Source organism: Aotus nancymaae, unplaced genomic scaffold (assembly GCF_030222135.1).
Source record: "Aotus nancymaae isolate 86718 unplaced genomic scaffold, 86718_ANA_hifiasm-v0.15.2.pri h1tg000155l, whole genome shotgun sequence".
Lineage (NCBI taxonomy): Eukaryota > Metazoa > Chordata > Mammalia > Primates > Aotidae > Aotus > Aotus nancymaae.
In genome coordinates, this window is record NW_026988570.1 from 2,458,800 (window position 1) to 2,478,552 (window position 19,753).

The 19,753-nt window shown below is 37.7% G+C and overlaps 1 protein-coding gene and 1 long non-coding RNA gene across 7 annotated transcripts in view; both read left to right on the forward strand.

The window, feature by feature from the left end:
- LOC135272940 (uncharacterized) overlaps nucleotides 1-19,753 on the forward strand; it is a 151,564-nt gene that overhangs the window by 41,253 nt on the left and 90,558 nt on the right. The window lies entirely within an intron of this gene.
- The window catches only part of LOC135272935 (nephrocystin-1-like), a 76,710-nt gene that overhangs the window by 35,979 nt on the left and 20,978 nt on the right, over nucleotides 1-19,753 (forward strand). For all 6 annotated transcript variants that reach the window (XM_064371672.1, XM_064371674.1, XM_064371673.1 and 3 more), the window contains 6 exons: nucleotides 37-131; nucleotides 1,487-1,615; nucleotides 13,345-13,419; nucleotides 15,927-16,037; nucleotides 17,130-17,212; nucleotides 19,435-19,511. In XM_064371672.1, the coding sequence (XP_064227742.1) occupies nucleotides 37-131; nucleotides 1,487-1,615; nucleotides 13,345-13,419; nucleotides 15,927-16,037; nucleotides 17,130-17,212; nucleotides 19,435-19,511 (570 nt within the window). The remainder of the gene's footprint in view (nucleotides 1-36; nucleotides 132-1,486; nucleotides 1,616-13,344; nucleotides 13,420-15,926; nucleotides 16,038-17,129; nucleotides 17,213-19,434; nucleotides 19,512-19,753) is intronic.

The window sequence follows — 19,753 nt, forward strand, 5'->3', positions numbered from 1 at the left end:
TTTTGTAAGAAAATTAAAGAAACATGATTTTTTCAGGGAATCAATTTCGAGCAAGTTACTTCTTACAACCACAGCTCATGCCTTCTCAACTGGCCTTCAGAGATCTGATGTGGGATGCTACAGAAGGCACTGTAAGTATAGTTACTATCAGTAAAACTATAAATCTTCCAGATGTTGTCATGGTTGCAAGCAGACAAACAACATATTAATTGATTAATGCATTATAAAAAACAAAAACAATAGTTTCTATATGATAAATTTGAAATAGTCATATTTTTACAACTAAGACAGAATTTGGACTTGTTACTTTGACTTAATATCTTGTTTATTTTCTCCATTACACTCTTCTCTCATTGTTAAAAAGGAAATAATACTAGATTTCTTCTATCTTAATTATTCTTTGCTTTAATTTCTTCATCTGTAAAAATGGAATAATAATAATGCTTCCAACATAGAGTTATTTTGAAAATTATGTGTGTGATGGGCTTTGAATAATGCCTAGCATATGAAAAGAACTCAGTAGATGTTATCCAGTATTATCATTATAGTAGTAGTAGCAGTAGTAGTAGTATTTTTGAGACAGGGTCTCCCTCTGTTACCCAGGCTGGAGTGCAGGTGTGTGATCCTGGCTCACTGTAACCTTGAACTCCTAGGCTCAAGTGACCCTCCCACCACAGCCTCCTGAGTAGCTGGGACCACAGGTCTACACCACCATGCCCTAGTAATTTTTGTATTTTTTGTAGAGATGGGGTTTTGCCATGTTTCCAGGCTGGTCTCAAACTCCTGAGCTCGAGCAATCTGCCCTCCTTTCCTTCCCAAAGTGCTAGGATTACAAGTATGAGCCACCAATCCTTGTCTAATATAAGTTATTTAAATGAAAAGGCTTATGACCATAAAGCAGAATGCAAAGTTTAATTAATTGAAACTGTTCTTTAAAAATAAAATAGAATGCCAATTTATTTACTCACAATCTGAACTATACCTATGAAGTAAATCTGAATAAATATATCAAATAGTGCATTCTGTCTGTTAAAACACCTATTAAGAAACTAAAGAACAATGTAGATAATTGCTTGGAATGAAAAATAGTAGGATATCTTAATGCCAGGTGGCATTGGTTTTATGCTGTGTTAACCTTCTGCACTTACCACATTCTGTAGGAGTGAACCTGGGGATTAGAATACAGTGATTCTATAGTCAGATCATAGACATTTTACCTGCTAGTATTTATTGTTCCTTTCATCACAGTTTTTAAGTATTTAAGAAAAATGCCAATATTTCAAATGTAGCACTATCAAAAATTTACCTAAAATGACTGGTTTTAATATTCAATGAACAAAGTATTGAAATTTTTCTTATATATGTGTAAATTTTGTTTTCTTCTTTAAAAATCCTGTATATATTTTCTTAAACTGAATTTACAAAAGACAGATTTGTGTTATAAATCAGAAAAATAAACTTTTTTTATAACTAATTTTTCTTTCAGATTAGGTCAAGACCAAGTCGTATTTCATTGATTCTGACATTATGGAGCTGTAAAATGATTCCTCTTCCAGGAATGGGCATACAGGTTCTCAGCAGACATGTACGCCTCTGTCTATTTGATGGTAATAAGGTAAGCTTACTAAGAATTAAATCAATTCATACTAGGATTATGGAGAAACATTTCCTTAGATTATTTTCCATTCAACTCCTCTCCAGTTCCTAAGAGAGTATTTCTTACCCAGTACCAAATAAAAGTTTGAATGACTCTTTAAAAAGTTCATTTTTAATGAGATACAGGTTAAAAAGTACTTAGATGGAAATTTATAGTTTTAATTGTGTATATTAGAAAAAAAGATAAAAGAAAGATTTAAAGTCAGTGATCTAAGCTAGCAAATCAAGAGGCTAGAAAAAGAAGAGTGAGTTAAACCTGAAGAAAATAGAAAGTAGGAAATAATACAGATGAGAGTAGAAATTAATGAAATAGGAAACAGATGAACCAAAGAGAAAATAAAAAAAAGACAAAAGTTGATTCTTTGAAGTCATTAATAAAACTGAAGGACACATAGTGAGACTGATCAAGACATGTTTAAAAAAAGTAAAAGAAGGCTGGGCACGGTGGCTCACACCTGTAATTCCAGCACTTTGGTAGACTGAGGTGGGCAGATCACCTGAGGTCAGGAGTTTGAGACCAACCTGGACAATATGGTGAAACCCCATCTCTACTAAAAATACAAAAATTAGGGTGTGTGGTGGTGGATGCCTGTGATCCCAGCTACTCAGGAGAGTGAGGCAGGAGAATTGCTTGAATCTGGGAGGCGGAGGTTGTAGTGAGCCAAGATGGCACCAGTGCACTCTAGCCTGGGTGACAGAGCAAGACCCCCCCCCCAAAAAAAAGCAAAAGAAAACAAACTATTAACATCTGTCATGGAAATAGAGACATTATCACAGATCCTGCAGACATTAAGAGTCCAATATGGAGATATAAACAACTTTATCAGTAAATTTGACAACATTGACAAAATAAATTCCTAGAGAACCATAATTGACTGGAACTAGCATAAGAAGAAATATAAAATGTGAATAACCTCTGTTAAGGAATTAAAACTGTAATTTAAAACAATCTACTCACAAAAATCTTCCCACAAACTTTAGGTCTAGCTGGCTTCACTTGTGAATTTTTTCAAACATTTAAAGAATAAATAATATCAATCTTACACAAATTCTCCCAAGGAATAGATGAAGGAGAAATGTTTCCCAACTCATTTTGTAAGACCAGAAAAACATGACCCCAAAATATGACAAGATATTACAAGAAAGGAAAATTACCAGATAGTATCCTTCATAAATGTAGAAAGTAAATTCTTAACAAAATATTATTAAATTGAATCTAGCAGTATATAAAAAGGACATTATATCATGACCAACTGGAGTTTATTTCAGGAATTCAAATTTACATACCTGGGTAACTACATTTAACCTTTGAAAATCAATCATTATAATTTGTCAAAAGAAAAATCATATGATCATCTTAAGAGATACGGAAAAAGCATCTGACAAATTTCAACACCCATTTATGAGTTTTTAAAAATTCTCTACAAACTAGGAATAGAAGGGAGATTCCTCAGATTGGTAAAATGCAGCAAGGAAAATCTAAAAGTAGAATTATCATAGTTAACTGTGAAATGTTGAACACTTTTTTCCTAAGACCAAGAACAAGTCAAAGATATCTAAGAAATAAAAAGATAACTCAGTTTTTAAGGGGACAAAAAACTTGAACAGCTCCTTCAAAAAAGAAATATGAAAAGCCACTAGAAGTCAGAAAAGATACTCAACATGTAAGAAGTCATCAGGGAAATGCAAATGAAAACCACAGTGAAAGAGATCCACCTATATATTATATATAAGAAACCCACCTTAAATATAATGCTATAGGTAACTTAAGAGAAAAGGATGGGAAAAGATACACCATTCAAAAGATACTAATATCAGACAAAGTAGACTTCAGGCACTACATAGTGATAAAAGCGATGGTTCACCAGGAAGACATAATAATCCTAAGTGGGTATGTACTTCAAAAATTTTACATACGTGAAATAAAAAATGGTTAGAACTGAAAAGAGAAACCAGCAAAGCCACAGGTATAGTTGGGGTCTCCATTATAGTTGGAGAGTGTAATACCTTTCTCTCAGTAATATAGGACAAGCAGACAAAATTAGTAAGGATGTAAGAGAACTAACATATCAACAAACTAGATTAGATTGATATTCACATGATACTTTACCTCAAATAGTAGAATACACATTCTCTTAAATACATGTGGAATATTCACCTAGATAGATGGTCCTGGATCAGAAAACAAGCCTAGTCAAATTTAAAAGAATTGGAATCATACAATATATGATCCTTGATTGCATGAAATTAAATTAGAAATCAGTAACAGAAAAATAAATGGAAAAATACTTAAATACTTGGAAATTTAAAAACTTCTAAATAGTCAAAGGCTTAAAAGGAAATTTCAAGGGAAATTAGAAAATATTTTGAACTGAACAAAAAATGAAAATACAGCATATCATGATTTGTGGGATGTTAGCTAAAGCATTGCTTAGATGGTCATTTATAGCACTAGATGCTTACGTTAAAAAAAGAGTTCTCAAATCAATAGTCAAAGCTCCTTCCTGAGAAGGCAATGCTGCTTGAGCTGATAACAGCTGATGTGAGATTAAATAAGTTAATGTAAGAGAAGTTATCAGAATGATGTTATGCATAGAAAGAACATGATATTATACATAGAAAGAGCATAGTAAGTACTTTTGAAGAGTGGATGAGAGGTGGTGATGATAACTTAGAGAAGTGGAGATGGAAATGAAAGATGTGGATAAAGTTATTTGGGAGTAAAAATTAACAAAATTTGGTGATGGATTGGATATGGAAGGGGGAAGGGAAGTGGGGTATAGACATGACACCAACACTCTGACTTCCACATCTGGATGGATGGTGGCAACATTTGATGAGATAGGGAACACTGGAAGAGGACCAGGTTTGGAAGAGTTGATGTGGGCTTGATTTTGCTCATGCTAAGTATACTACTAACACCCAGCATGAAGAAAGTGCCTTTATTTCATCTGAACTTGGGGTAAATAAATGAACTTATGATAGTGATCCTCTCTCACTTCTGTAATACATACTGCACAAAATCATTGCCACAAATGAGTCAGTAGGGGTCCTCAGTGACCAAGAAGAACTGAATTGCTTTCTTTTTCGTACATCTGGTTTGATACTTTTTCCTTGTTCTCATATATAAGAACATAAACGATGGAATTTTATTTTGAATAATATATCAAATCATGAAATTTACTTTATGAAACAAATTTATGTCAGATTTCCAAATTGAGAGTTATGGAACAGATTTAATAGCTGTGCAGATAATCATGCTGTTTATGTAGGAGTTCTTTAATAAATTTGAACCTAGTTATGAATAAAAAGCATTGTTGCTAAAACTGACTAATGAGACACCACTTCCAGTAATGGCTGAGTCAGCTCCCCTTGGACCAACCCACCCAAAGATAGCAAGTGTAAACCCTGGGCAAAATAAAAAGCAACTACTTGAAGGCACTGCAGAGCATTTAGAAGTGGACAGACACTGGAGAGGAGCCTCAAGCCTTTGGTCCACTGCCTTATCTTTTTCTGTTTGTTTTTTCTTTTTTTGTTTCTCTCTTTTCTTTTTACTGTCTTCCTGTATTAGTTTGTTCTCACACTGCTGATAAAGACATACCTGAGACAGGGCAATTTACAAAAGAACGGTTTATTGTACTTACAGCTCCACGTGGCTGGGGAGGTTTCACAATCATGGTGGAAGGTGAAAGGCACATCTCACATGGTGGCAGGCAAGAGAAGAGAGCTTGTGCAGGGAAAACTCCCGTTTTTAAAACGATCAAATCTCATGAGACTCATTCATTATTATGAGAACAGTGCAGGAAAGACCTTCCCCCTAATTCAGTCACCTCCCACTGGGTTCTTCCCATGACATGTAAGAATTATGGGAGCTACAATTCAGCATGAGATTTGGGAGGCAACACAGCCAAACCATATCATTCCGCCCCTGGTTCCTCCCAAATCTCATGTCTTCACATTTCAAAACCAATCATGCCTTCCCAGCAGTCCCCCAAAGTCTAACTCATTTCAGCATTAACTCAAAGTCGACAGTCCCAACATCTCATCTAAGACAGAGCAAGTCCTTTCCACCTATGAGCCTGTAAAATCGAAAGCAAATTATTTCCTAGATAAATAAGAGTATAGGCATTGGGTAAATGTAGCCATTCCAAATGGGAGAAACTGGCCAAAACAAAGGGACTGAAGGCCCTATGCAAGTCGGAAATCCAGCCAAAAAGTTAAATCTTTTATATATATATATATATATAATTGCACTTTATGTTCTGGAGTACATGTGTAGAACATGCAGGATTGTTGCATCGGTACATACATGACAATGTGGTTTGCTGCCTCCATCTCCCTGTCATCTACATCTGGCATTTCTCCCCATGTTATCCCTCCCTAACCTCCCTAGCCTTCACTGTCCCTCCCGTATTCCCCCACAACAGACCCCAGTGTGTGACACTTCCCTCCCTGTGTCCATGTGTTTTCATTGTTCAACATCCGCCTATGAGTGAGAACTTGCAGTGTTTGATTTTCTGATCTTGTGTCAGTTTGATGATAATGATGGTTTCCAGATTCATCCATGTCCCTACCAAGGACACAAACTCATCCTTTTTTATGGCTGCATAGTATTCCATGGTGTATATGTGCCACATTTTCCTTATTCAGTCTATCATTGATGGGCATTTGGGTTGATTCCAGGTCTTTGCTATTGTAAACAGTGCTGCAATGAACATATGTGTGCATTTGTCTTTATAATAGAATGATTTATAATCCTTTGGATATATACCCAGTAATGAGATTGCTGGGTGAAATGGAATTTGTATTTCTAGGTCCTTGAGGGGTCGCCATACTGTCTTCCACAATGGTTGAACTAATTTACACTCCCACCAACAGTGTAAAAGTGTTCCTATTTCTCTACATCCTCTCTAGCATCTGTTGTCTCCAGATTTTTTAATGATTGCCATTCTAACTGGCATAAGATGGTATCTCAATGTGGTTATGATTTGCATTTCTCTAATGACCAGTGATGATGAGCATTTTTTCATGTTTGTTGGTCTCATATATGTCTTCTTTTGAAAAGTGTCTGTTCATATCCTCGCCCACTTTTGAATGGGTTTGTTTTTTTTTTCTTGTAAATCTGTTTTAGTTCTTTGTAGATTCTGGATATTAGCCCTTTGTCAGATGAGTAGATTGCAAAAATTTTTTCCCATTCTGTTGGTTGCCAGTTCACTCTAATGATTGTTTCTTTTGCTGTGCAGAAGCTCTGGAGTTCAATTAGATCCCATTTGTCTATTTTGGCTTTTGTTGCCAATGCTTTTGGTGTTTTAGTCATGAAGTCCTTGCCTATGCCTATGTCCTGAATGGTATTGCCTAGGTTTTCTTCTGGGGTTTTTTATGGTGTTAGGTCTTATGTTTAAGTCTTTAATCTATCTGGAGTTAATTTTAGTGTAAGGTGTCAGGAAGGGGTCCAGCTTCTGCTTTCTGCACATGGCTAGCCAGTTTTCCCAACATCATTTATTAAACACGGAATCCTTTCCCAATTGCTTGTTTTTGTCAGGTTTGTGAAAGATCAGATGTTTGTAGATGTGTGGTGTTGCCTCTGAGGCCTCTGTTCTGTTCCATTGGTTTTATTCTCTGTTTTGGTACCAGTACCATGCTGTTTTGATTACTGTAGCCTTGTAGTATAGTTTGTAGTCAGGTAGCATGATGCCTCCAGGTTTGTTCTTTTTGCTTAGGATCGTCTTAGCTATGCAGGCTCTCTTTTGGTTCCATATGAAGTTTAAGGTGTTTTTTTTCCAGTTCTGTGAAGAGGGTCATAGGTAACTTGATGAGGATAGTGTTGAATCTATAAATTACTTTGGGCAGTATAGCCATTTTCACAATATTGATTCTTCCTAACCATGAGCATGGAATGTTTCTCCATCTGTTTGTGTCCTTTCTTACTTCCTTGAGCAGTGGTTTGTAGTTCTATCTTAAAGCTCCAAAATGATCTCCTTTGATTCCATCTCACATCCAGGTCATACTGATATAAGAGTTGGGTTCTCATGGTCTTGGGCAGCTCAGCCCCTATGGCTTTGCAGGGTATAGCCCCCCTCCTGGCTGCTTTCACAGGCTGGCATTGTCTGCAGCTTTTCCAGGAGCACAGTGCAAGCTGTTGGTGGAGCTACTCTTCTGGGGTCTGGAGGACAGTGGACCTCTTCTCACAGCTCCACTAGGCAGTGCCCCAGTAGGGACTCTGTGTGAGGGCTCCAACCCCACATTTCCCTTTCGTACTGCCCTAGCAGAGGTTCTCCTTGAAAGCCCCACCCCTGCAGCAAACTTATGCCTGGACATTCAGACATTTCATACATCCTCTGAAGTCTAGGCAGAGGTTCCCAAACCTCAGTTCTTGACTTTTGTGCATCCGCAGGCTCAAAACCATGTGGAAGCTGCCAAAGGCCTGGGGCTTGTATGGTCTGAAGCCAGGGCCTGAGCTGTACCTTGGCCCCTTTTGGTCACAGCTGGAGTGGCTGGGATGCAGTGCACCTAGTTCCTAGACTGCACACAGCATGGGAACCCTGGGCCTGGCCCACAAAACCACTTTTTCCAACTAGGCCTCCAGGTTTGTGATGGAAGGTGCTGCCGTGAAGACCTCTGACATCCTCTAGAGATATTTTTCCCATTGTCTTGGGGATTAACATTTGGCTCCTCATTACCTATGCAAATTTCTGCAGCTAGCCTCAATTTCTCCTCAGAAAATGTGATTTTCTTTTCTATTGCATTGTCAGGCTGCAAAGTTTCCAAACCTTTATGCTCTGTTTCCCTTATAAAACTGAAATGCTTTTAATAGCACCCAAGTCACCTCTTGAATGCTCTGCTGCTTAGAAATTTCTTCCACCAGATACCCTAAGTCATCTCTCTCAAGTTCTAAGTTCCACAAATCTCTAGGGCAGGGGTAAAATGCCACCAGTCTCTTTGCTAAAACATAACAAGAGTCACCTCTGCTCCAGTTCCCAACATGTTCCTCATCTTCTTCTGAGACTAACTCAGCCAGGACCTTATTGTTCATATCACTATCAGCATTTTTGTCAAAAAGCCATTCAACAAGTCTCTCGGAGGTTCCAAACTTTCCCACATTTTCCTGTCTTCTTCTAAGCTCTCAAAACTGTTTCACCCTCTTTCTATTACTTAGTTCCAAAGTTCCTTCCACATTTTTGCATATCTTTTCAGCAACACCTTAGTCCTGATACCAATTTACTGTATTAGTTCTTTCTCACACTGCTTATAAAGACATACCTGAGACTGGGCAATTTACAGAAGAAAGAGGTTTATTGGACTTACAGTTCCACATGGCTATGGAGGCCTCACAATCATGGCAGAAAGTTAAAGACATGTCTCAAATGTTGGCAGACAAAAGAAGAGAGCTTGTGCAGGGAAAACTCCCATTTTTTTTTTTTTTTTTTGAGACGGAGTTTCGCTTGTTACCCAGGCTGGAGTGCAATGGCGCGATCTCGGCTCATCGCAACCTCCGCCTCCTGGGTTCAGGCAATTCTCCTGCCTCAGCCTCCCGAGTAGCTGGGACTACAGGCACGCGCCACCATGCCCAGCTAATTTTTTGTCTTCTTAGTAGAGACGGGGTTTCACCATGTTCACCAGTATGGTCTCGATCTCTTGACCTCGTGATCCACCTGCCTCGGCCTCCCAAAGTGCTGGGATTACAGGCATGAGCCACCGCGCCTGGCCCCTGAAAACTCCCATTTTTAAAACCATCAGATCTCATGAGACTCATCGACTATCATGAGAGCAGTGTAGGAAAGACCCCCCATGTAATTCAGTCACCTTCCACTGGGTTCCTCCTATGATATGTGAGAATTGTGGAAGTTACAATTCGAGATGAGATTTGGGTGGGGACACAGCAAACCATATCATTTCCTGTGTGTCACTTGAACTTTTATTTTTTTTTTGAGACAAATTTTGCTCTTGTCACCCAGGCTGGAGTGCAGTGGCACAATCTCAGCTCACTGCAACCTCCACCTCCTGCATCCAAGCAATTCTCCTGCCTCACTCTCTCAAGTAGCTGGGATTACAGGTGCATGCCAACATGTCCAGATAATTTTTTGCATTTTTAGTAGAGACGGGGTTTCACCATGTTGGCCAGGTTGGTCTTGAACTACTGACCTCAGGCGATCCACCTACCTCGGCCTCCTGAAGTGCTGGAATTACAGTCATGAGCCACCATGCCTGGTCCATTTGAACATTTTTTTAGAACTCCATTCTGAATTATCTGCAGTGTTGATGAGTGTATCTTTTTGGCTAGGTTCCTTAGTGGTTGTTCTAGGTATTAATTTTATACATGCATAACTTACCACAGTCTACTAGTATTAACATTCCAGTTGGAGTAATTTATAAAACCTTACCTTCCTTTAGTTCTTTACCTTTCCTAGTTTATAATATAGTGGTCTTAAATATTTTTTCTACATACTTTGAGAATCTTATCACACAACATCAAATATAATTTGGAAAACCTGAAAGAAAATATATAGTATTTACTTATATTTTTACTATTTCCATTGTTCATTCTTTCTTCCTAATTCTCTAAGACTCTTCTTTTATCATGTCCTGTTTAGAGAATCTCCTTTAAACATTCTTTTATGGTTGGTTTGCTGGTGACAGATTCTCTTAGACTTTTTCTGAGATTGTCCCTGTTTCCTCTTCATTCCAAAAGGATATTTTCAGTAAATAGAGAATTCTGAATTGACAGTTATTTTTGTTTGACACTTGAAAAATATTGTGTCATTTCCTTCTGTCCTCCATGGCATCTAATGAGAAATTCACCATCATTCAAATTTTTTTTTCCTGTTGGTTAACCTAAATGTTGTTTTTCTCTTACTGTTTTCAAGGTATTTTCACTGTGTTCGGTTTTCAGAAGTTTATGGTGTATATGGCATGAATTTTTCTGGTTTACTCTGCTTGGGGTTTACTCAGCTTATTCAATCTGTAGGTTTGTGTCTTTTGCCAAATTTGGGAATTTTTTTTTTCAGCCATTATTTTCTCAAATACCTTCGCCACTCCAATTATTTCTTCCATTGTCTTTTCCCTCTATCTAGTAGTATTGTGGTTGTTATTACCAATACTCCACCTTCCTCTCTCAACCCCAGTTCAGAACCAGATCTTGCAGTAGAGTTTAGAGTTCTTGATCTAAAATGATGTCAGATATGTCACTGATTAAAAGGCCGACTTGTTGACATGGTTCTGATCCTGGTGTCATGGCTATGTCTTTGTCTTCCTACTTGCTTAGGCTCACTACTTTTTATGAGAAGGAGGGGCAACCTTTTGTTGTTGTTGTTGTTGTTGTTTAAACCTTACTGGCTTCCAGCGGTAAGGCAATCTATTTCTCTATCATGGGATGAGTACCTTCAGCCTCTGTAACATACAAATCCAGCCCTTGACACCACATGTTCCTTCTGGACTCAGAGCCCAGGAAACCTCTGGTTTTAGTCTCACCTTACTCTTCTGTCTTCTATTTGTGCTCCATTGACATATTCATCTTACTTTTGGGTACTGCTCTGTCTTTTTAACTATCACTGCTTCATCACTTTATATCTGGAGCAAAATGGCTGAGTTGAAGCATAAATTGGTTGAGAAGTTCTTGTGCATTCTTTAAAAATAAAAAATGGAGATAAGGTTTCACTATGCTGCCCAAGCTGGTCTCAAACTCCTGAGTTCAAGCAATCCCCCTGCCTTAGCCTCCTGATTAGTTAGACTACAGGCATGAGCCACTGCATCCAGCCCCTCTTGCATTCTTAATGCAGTTTGCTGAATGAAATCTCTAAATTATTTTGACTCTTCAATTTCTTCATTCTTGGCATCTGGTTTTGCACAGAAAGCAGTGTGATTCTAAGCCAGTTATTCACCCTCTGTGGCTGCAGTTTTCTGAAATGCCTAGTGAGATGGTTGAACTAAGTTCTTTTTAGTTCTTAGAGTCTGTATGTCAAGAAAGATACAAAATTATCAAGCAGAAGAAGTTATTCTTGATTCCAAATTTCAAAATCCGGATTCTCCAAATTGAAAAGATAAAAGCAGAGATAGTATAGAATTTCAGTTTTGATGATAGCAAAGGACTTCTTGGCCATTAGAAGTAGGAAACATTTCTTGAAAAACGAAGAACCTCCTTAGAATAAATAAAATACAGTCTTACAGGAATCACAAGGTAGTAATTACAAGGAGTTTATACTCCAGTATTCCAGGTGGTAAATATACATAATTTCAGGAAAAGTTTAACCAAATATATATTAGTAATTGAAGGAAGTGGATTTTGCTGATGTGGAAAACAATCTAGCTACCCATAAAATACTCCTATATGCCTATTACTAGGGATATGGAATACAGTGAGTTGAATTTGACCTAATATAACACGTTTGGGATGATTTTAAATTATTATTTTAAAGATTTGTTTTAGAGGTGTTATACTAAAATATTTTCATCTAAAATAAAAATTACATATTATCCATTCCTCTGGAAGATGTCAATTTTGGTCATAACATTATAGAATTTGAATTCTTCATTCCATAAAGTTTTTGCTCCCTTTGTGTTTCATTGTTTTATGTAAATTGTAGGATGAACTTCTTGCATAGAGCATTTTATAAGAGATTGAATTTAAAAAAGAATATAATTTATGGGCCTAGAGATCTAGAGGAAAAAAAATAACTGTATCTGAGCTGTTAGCATTGTCTGTCTTAGTGACAGAGTAATGGACTGCATATGTAATGCTTGTATGGGTCACATCTTTTTATTTTTTATTTTTTATTTCTTGAGACTGATTCTTGCTTTGTCACCTAGTCTGGAATGCAGTGTTGTGATACCAGCTCACTGCAACCTCCGCCTCCCAGGTTCCAGTGATTCTCCTGCCTCACCCTCTCGAATAGCTGGAATTACAGGTGCATATCCACCACACCCAGCTAATTTTTGTATTTTTAGTAGAGACACGGTTTTGCCATGTTGGCCATGCTGGTCTCAAACTCCCAACTTCAAGTGATTTGCCTGCCTCAGCCTGTCAAAGTGCTGGGATTACAGGTGTGAGCTACTGTGCTAAACCGGGTCATATCTTTTAAAGGCCATTTTTTTTTTTTTTTTTGCTGGGTGCAGTGGCTCATGCTTGTAATCCCAGCACTTTGAAAGGCCAAGGTGGGCAGGTCACCTGAGGTCAGGAATTCGAGACCAGCCTGGCCAACATGGTGAAACCCTGTCTTTTCTAAAAATACAAAAATTAGCTGGGTGTGGTGGCAGGTGCCTGTAATCCCAGCTACTTGGGAGGCTGAGGCAGGAGAATCACTTGAACCTGGGAGGCAGAGGTTGCAGTGAGCTGAGGTTGTGCTACTGCACTCCAGCCTGGGCGACAGAGTGAGACTCTTAACTCAAAAAAACACATTTGAAAAGGCCATTTTTACCTAAAATTTTAGTTGCTTTCTTGGTAAACCTATCTCAGATATTAAGGAATTCACTTAATATAATTTGTTACTAGCATAAGGGTCCAACTCTGAATTCATTATGTCATACCTGATATAAAAAGAAAAACATTACAGAATTGCATGAAGTAAAACATGAAAGTACTCTTTTCCCCATCTTCCTCACTCAGTATAGCCACTGTTAAGTCTTTGGGACATGAAAGTGGTGATGTTTCAAAGAGCTTTTTACATAATTTCAAAAGGTAAAATCTCATTTCAGGTTCTGAGCAACATTCATACAGTCAGAGCCACATGGCAATCTAAAAAGCCCAAAACATGGACCTTTTCTCCCCAGGTAAGTAATCTGCTGAATGAGTGGAATGAGTGAATTTCTTTTACCTATTAAATGTCAAGCAATTAATTTCTAATATAAGACTGTCAAAGTTGAACATATTTATATTTATATAAATAGCACAGAGTATGTGGGGACAGATATAAATCTTTAGATTCTTTGGTGTTATTTGAGGACATTGATAAAAATTACTCATGTCTCTGACTCACCAGTGTTATAATTCCTGTGAATCATCCCATTCAGTGAATTTCAGGGTTCATTTTTAGAAAATTCTTATTTGATAAAAATGAAAACATAAAGATTACATTTAGGAAGTGAGGTGTTTTTCAAAGATGAAATCTTCCAACTATGCTAATAAAAGCTGTACTTTCTTCAGATGAAGTCAGGAGTGACGCCTAGGGGACTGCTACATTACACCCATGTACTATCAAGAGCGTTTTGAGAGTTCAAACCACTGAGTCAGCATTGCATAGATGCTAGAGAGGACAAAGATGTCTTCATATTGTTTTTATAATATCAATTGTCTATATTTTATTTTATGTTACTTTCATCTGCCTCCAAGGTCTCATTACTTTAGTATTTACTTCCCTCCTACAGCTAACTCCCTTATATAACTGCATCCTGAAAACCCTTAATTACCTTTCCTCTTACTGCATCAGAAGATCTTAAGGCAAGATGGAGGTTCAATAAGAGGGCTCAGGCTGTGGACGAAGCCAGCCACCTCAATCGTGTGCTGTGTCTGTCCACAGTTGTCGAAAGTACACCTCCTAAAATTCCAGCTTGATCTTCTTAGCAGCCTTCCTCCAGTGAGAGGCACAACTTCTCTTTTGGCACAGTACTTCACAGTTCTGTTACTGCGACTCTGTGTATGTGAAGTGTTTAGGGTAGAATTTTTTAATGTTTTTCCTGGGGTAGAAAGATAAGCTTTTGGGGGTATGTGTTATTCTGCTGAATGAAAGTAGACATCTGTTACATGTAAGCATTTTTTCCCAGGCATGTGGAAACTTTTTCATGCCAGTGGATTTCCTATTCCAGCAAAGTTAGTAGGGGAAAATACATACATAAAGAATAACAATATTGTTGGAACCCTAATTGTGTGCTAGGCCCTGTGCCAGGCTCTTATGTACGTTACCTTACTTAATCAGAGTAGCCCTGTGGGGCGAGTACTGTTGTTAACTACCCCTCAGGCAGATTGTAATGGTTTTGGCAAGTGCTTTGGAAGCACGTAGGTAGGTAAAGTTAATTCTAGTCATTTGGCTCAGGGAAGGTTTTATAAAAGAGAAACTAGACCTTTCTGAAGGATGGGTAAATTTTACAGGCAAGAAAGGAGGGGTATGGTTGTCTAAGGAGAGGGAATTGAATGAGCAAAAGAAGATAAATGAAAATTCACAAGGCACACATCAGGAAAGTTGAGCAAATATGTGTATTAAGTCTTTAATTTTTGTTCTGTTTACAAAGAACAGTGGTTAATTTAAATATCTTATAATGTATATAAACTATTATTTGTAACACCTCTGGAGACCTAGGTACAGTACTTGTTTCATGTTAGCCTCTACGCAAAGAATAAGTGAAGGTAAAGGTATTTTCCCTTTAAAAGAGAAATTAAATTTTTAAAATTTGTAGTCATTGGCATAGATTAATTCAATCCATCTGCTTTGTGTTTTTCTTAAAAGGCCTTTATTATAATGCAAATGCATAAACTATTTACTAACAAATAGGGCTGAAACCCTGTTCTTGTGATAAAGAAATACCTGAGATGGTATCCGTTCTTGCAATAAAGAAATACCTGAGACCGGTTAATTTATAAAGAAAAGAAGTTGAATTGGTTCATGGTTCTGCAGACTGTACAGGAAACATGGGACAGGCATCTGATCAGTTTCTAGGAAGGCCTCAGGAGACTTCTAATCGTGGCAGAAGGTGAAGAGGGAGCAGGCATCTCACATGGCAGAGCAGGAGCAAGAAGGAGGAAGGAGGTGCCACACACTTATTTTTTTTTTGAAACAGAGTCTTACTCTGTTGCCCAGGCTGGAGTGCAGTGGCATGATATCAGCTCACTGCGACCTCCACCTCCTGAGTTCAAGCGGTTCTCCTGCCTCAGCCTCCCGAGTAGCTGGGATTACAGGCACCCACCATCATGCCCTGCTAATTTTTTTATTTTTAGTAGAGATGGGGTTTCACCATGTTGTCCAGGCTGGTCTCGAACTCCTGACCTCAAGTGATCCACCCACCTCGGCCCCCCAAAGTGCTGGGATTACAAGTGTGAGCCACCGTGCCCAGCCACATTTTTGAAAAAAACTGATCTCCTGAGAACAAACTCACTATGGTGAGGACAGCACCAAACTATGAGGGATCTGCCCCCATGACCCAGACACCTCCCACCAGGCCTCAACTTCAACACTGGGGATTATAATTCAACATGAAATTTGATGGGGACATTTATTCAAATCATATGAAACCCCCTTCCTGTTTTTTTATTTTTATCAATAACTTTAATTTCTTTATTATTTCAGGTTACTCGCATCTTGCCGTGTTTGCTTGATGGTGATTGCTTTATCAGGTCCAATTCTGTGTCTCCAGATCTTGGAATATTATTTGAACTTGGAATTTCTTATATTAGCAATGTATGTCCATTAAAAGATAAGGCTTTCTCATGTATCAGTTAAAAGAGAAGGTTAAAAAATATGTCTATGGACAAGTAAATTCTTGAGGTCTTTGTATGTAATAGAATTATAATCCCTTGAGGAATGAGAATGCCAGTGATTCTAATTTTGTGTGTGCTGATTTTTTTCATAGCATTTAAAATAAAAGAATATTTATTCACATTTATAGCTTGAGTGAACTCCAGTGATTTTGAAGAATAAAAATTCAAAAAGGATGGGACTTTGCAGAAAGTGATAAAAGATGCTTACTGGCATCTCAGCATCCTGGTTCACCTCTGGCCTCCAAGGGAAAAATACACATAGCCTTGTAACTGAGGGTTCTAATTAAGGTACTTGGCAGAGTAGCGATTTTTATAAAGCAAGCACCAGAAATTTCAGTTAACTTATGTCATAGAAACGAATGAACCAGTGGGTTGGGCTCTGTGCTACTAATTAAATGTTTCCACATACTAATAATAGCTTGAGAGGTGTAGTATATATACTTGACCTCATGGTAACCCAGAGAGCCTGCCAGAGATGTTACATTAATGGTATTACACTGTCCATTCATTTGTTTAAAGCAAATTCATCCATACGTGTTGTGGAGGGGGTCGGACTGGGGAAAGGAGCAGGACCCCAAGCAAGCCTTGGGGGTCTCTAGCAATTGACATGGGGGTAAAATTCTAAGCAGAAAGCCCCGTGAATGATTAATATCTGCATTATATCTGTCAGTGAAATTAAGGTTCATAATCCTATGTAGTACTGATGTGATTTGATATCACTCCACAAAATGCTTACATCGGTCAAGAGACAATGGCAACAGTTGCCACATCATTGGTTTAAGGGATTTTCGAGAACAATTTTGAGAAAATATGATTGCCTCTTGATATACTACCTTTAATATCTGACCTGCAGGCAAAATGGAACTCTACTATGTTTCATTTTACTTTCTTGTGAAGAACTTTTTAGTTCTAAAGGCGAATACTAATTTTGTTCCTTTAAAAGTACTTGGTATGTGCTTATAAATTTGACTAGTTCAGACATTAAGTTTCATATACTTGTCTTATTTCCTAGTCAACTGGTGAAAGAGGAGAGTTAAGTTGTGGCTGGGTATTTCTTAAACTTTTTGATGCCAGCGGAGTTCCTATTCCAGCAAAGTAAGTTGGCTATATATTCCTAACGAATGCATACTTCTGTAGAAATTCATTTTTTAGACTCTAGTTACCTCGTTTGTTTTGTGAGCATGCACATAACTTTTGGAAGGGCTTTTTATGTTGATTTTAGTGTTGTTTAGCATGCACATTCTCATCCTAATGAGGAAAAAATGACCCCTAGAGAAGAGGTATTTTAAAAGATGTTTGTACTAGCTGTCTGCTGAGAATATTCCTTCAGTAATTTCCTATGGTTTTAACACATTTCACCATGCTGAAAACAGAGTCTAGTTGTCTTCAAAGAGTGAGAAAGCTAAGTCCAGAGTCCTGAGGTCCTCTGTGAGTCTCTACCCTCCTTCTGTAGGTGGGACATTGAAATCATAGTGGCAACCATGGTAAATGATTTAAACTTTAAGATCAAAAGGCAGACTGGAAGTAAATATTGCAATATATATAGAAGAGTTAGAAGATCATTATCCCTAATATAAAAAGAGCTCTCAAAAATTAATAAGAAAAATATAATTCAAATTTTAACATGGAGGAAAAGAAAGATCTAAATCTAGGATATAAATAAGAAATTCAAGAAGGGACACAAATAGGCAGGCAGTAGGATGGTGATTAAGATCCCAAATTTGGATTATAAAATTCTGGGCTCCAGTCCCAGCTCTACCCATGTAATTGTAGGTAGATTTCTTAACATCTCCAAGTCTGAATTTCACCTATTTTTAATCTGGAGGATTGTAATAATTCTTACTCCAAGGGCTTGTGAGGATTAATTTAGATAATGCTCCTTACATGGCCTTCTTGCCACTGGGCAGACGTAGAAGTCTTGAGTCTACAAGTCCTTTGATATCATCCCAGTGGGTGGGGAGGGACCACTGCATTACCCTGGGTGCCAAGTTTCTTGTGATTGTTTTTTGCTTTTTTGTTTTTGTCTTTTAATATGCTCAGGGTTTTTAGTTGTGCTTAGTGGAAGAAATAAGGAATAGTATATCTATTCCATCTTTCTGAAAGTGAAGTCACAGCTATTTTTTTAAATGAGGTAGAACTCTGTGTATTAATACAAACACATTTTCTGTGTACTAGTATATGGAAAAAGTTACAGAATATTTTGAATACTTTGACCCCACTTTTGTTCATTAAAAACTATTTGTGGGCCAGGTGAGGTGGTTCACAATTCCTGTAATTTTAGCACTTTGGGAGGCCTTGGCAGGAGGATCACCTGAACCCAGGAGTTCGAGACCAGCCTGGGCAACATGGTGAGATGCCATCTCTACAAAAAAAAACAAAAAAATTAGCCAAGCATGATGCCTGTAATCCCAGCTACTCCAGAGGCTGAGCTGGGAGGATTGGTTGAATCCTAGAGGTCGAAGCTGCAGTGAGCAGTTTTCATGCCATTGCACTCTAGCCTGGGTGACAGAGCGAGACTCTGTCTCAAAAAAGGAAAAATAAACAAAGCAAAACTATTTATTAGCCTCTGTGGGTGGGTCTAGGTAATCTGTTGCCAGAAATTGCCTCTGAGGAACAGAATTGAGGTGGTGCAGTGTAATTAAAGGGCTCTTTTACCTTCTTTCTACACTTAGTATGTGACTTCAGAAGAAAAGCATGTAGTATGTTAGTTTTGAAGCATGTGTTAGTTTTGAAATTCACCATGTTTATATATTTGTTTGCATTTGCATAGAAAAGATAGGGCAGGAGATTAATCAAACTAGAGAAGAAGGCATGGGGAGGAATTTTTCACTTTTTACTTATCATTTCTTTGCCATTCAAACTTTTTATAACAATCTACGTTTTATATTTTAAAAATAATATAAGTTCCTAATGGTTGTATTTCAAATAATGATTCAACACATATGAAAAATATATTAAAAAACAATCACTTGTCATTAACATAAGTCATTAAAATCTGAACACTTTAATGACTTGAATTAATTTTTCTCATTTTCAAGGAAAAATGTATTTTCTACAGGGTAAAGTTAGGAAAGATAATTTTTCTCATTTTCATGGAAGAAATGTATTTTCTGCAGCTTATAATTAGGAAAGAAAGACTGTTTATTTGCCCAGGTGGTACCTCACGGAGAGTTCAACAATTATTATTTTCACTTACCAATGAGCCATAAATGAAATGTCTATGAGTGTATTTGTGCTAAAGAATATTTAACTACTGATTCCAGTGTTTTCTAAATGGCCACAGCATGTATCTGTCATCGAATGTTATTCTTTTATAGAACTTATGAGCTCTTCTTGAATAGTGGTACTCCTTATGAAAAAGGTGTTGACGTGGACCCTTCAGTATCCAGAAGAGGTACGGTTCCCATGTGTTGTCTTCCTTTCCTTAAAGATTAAACAAATAGTCCAGGTGCAGTGGCTCATACCTGTAATCCCAGCACTTTGGGAGGCTGAGGCAGGTGGATCAGGAGGTCAGGAGTTCAAGACCAGCCTGACCAATATGGTGAAAGCCCATCTCCACTGAAAATACAAAAATTAGCTGAGCGTGGTGGTGTGTTCCTGTAGTCCCAGCTACTCGGGAGGCCGAGGCAGGAGAAT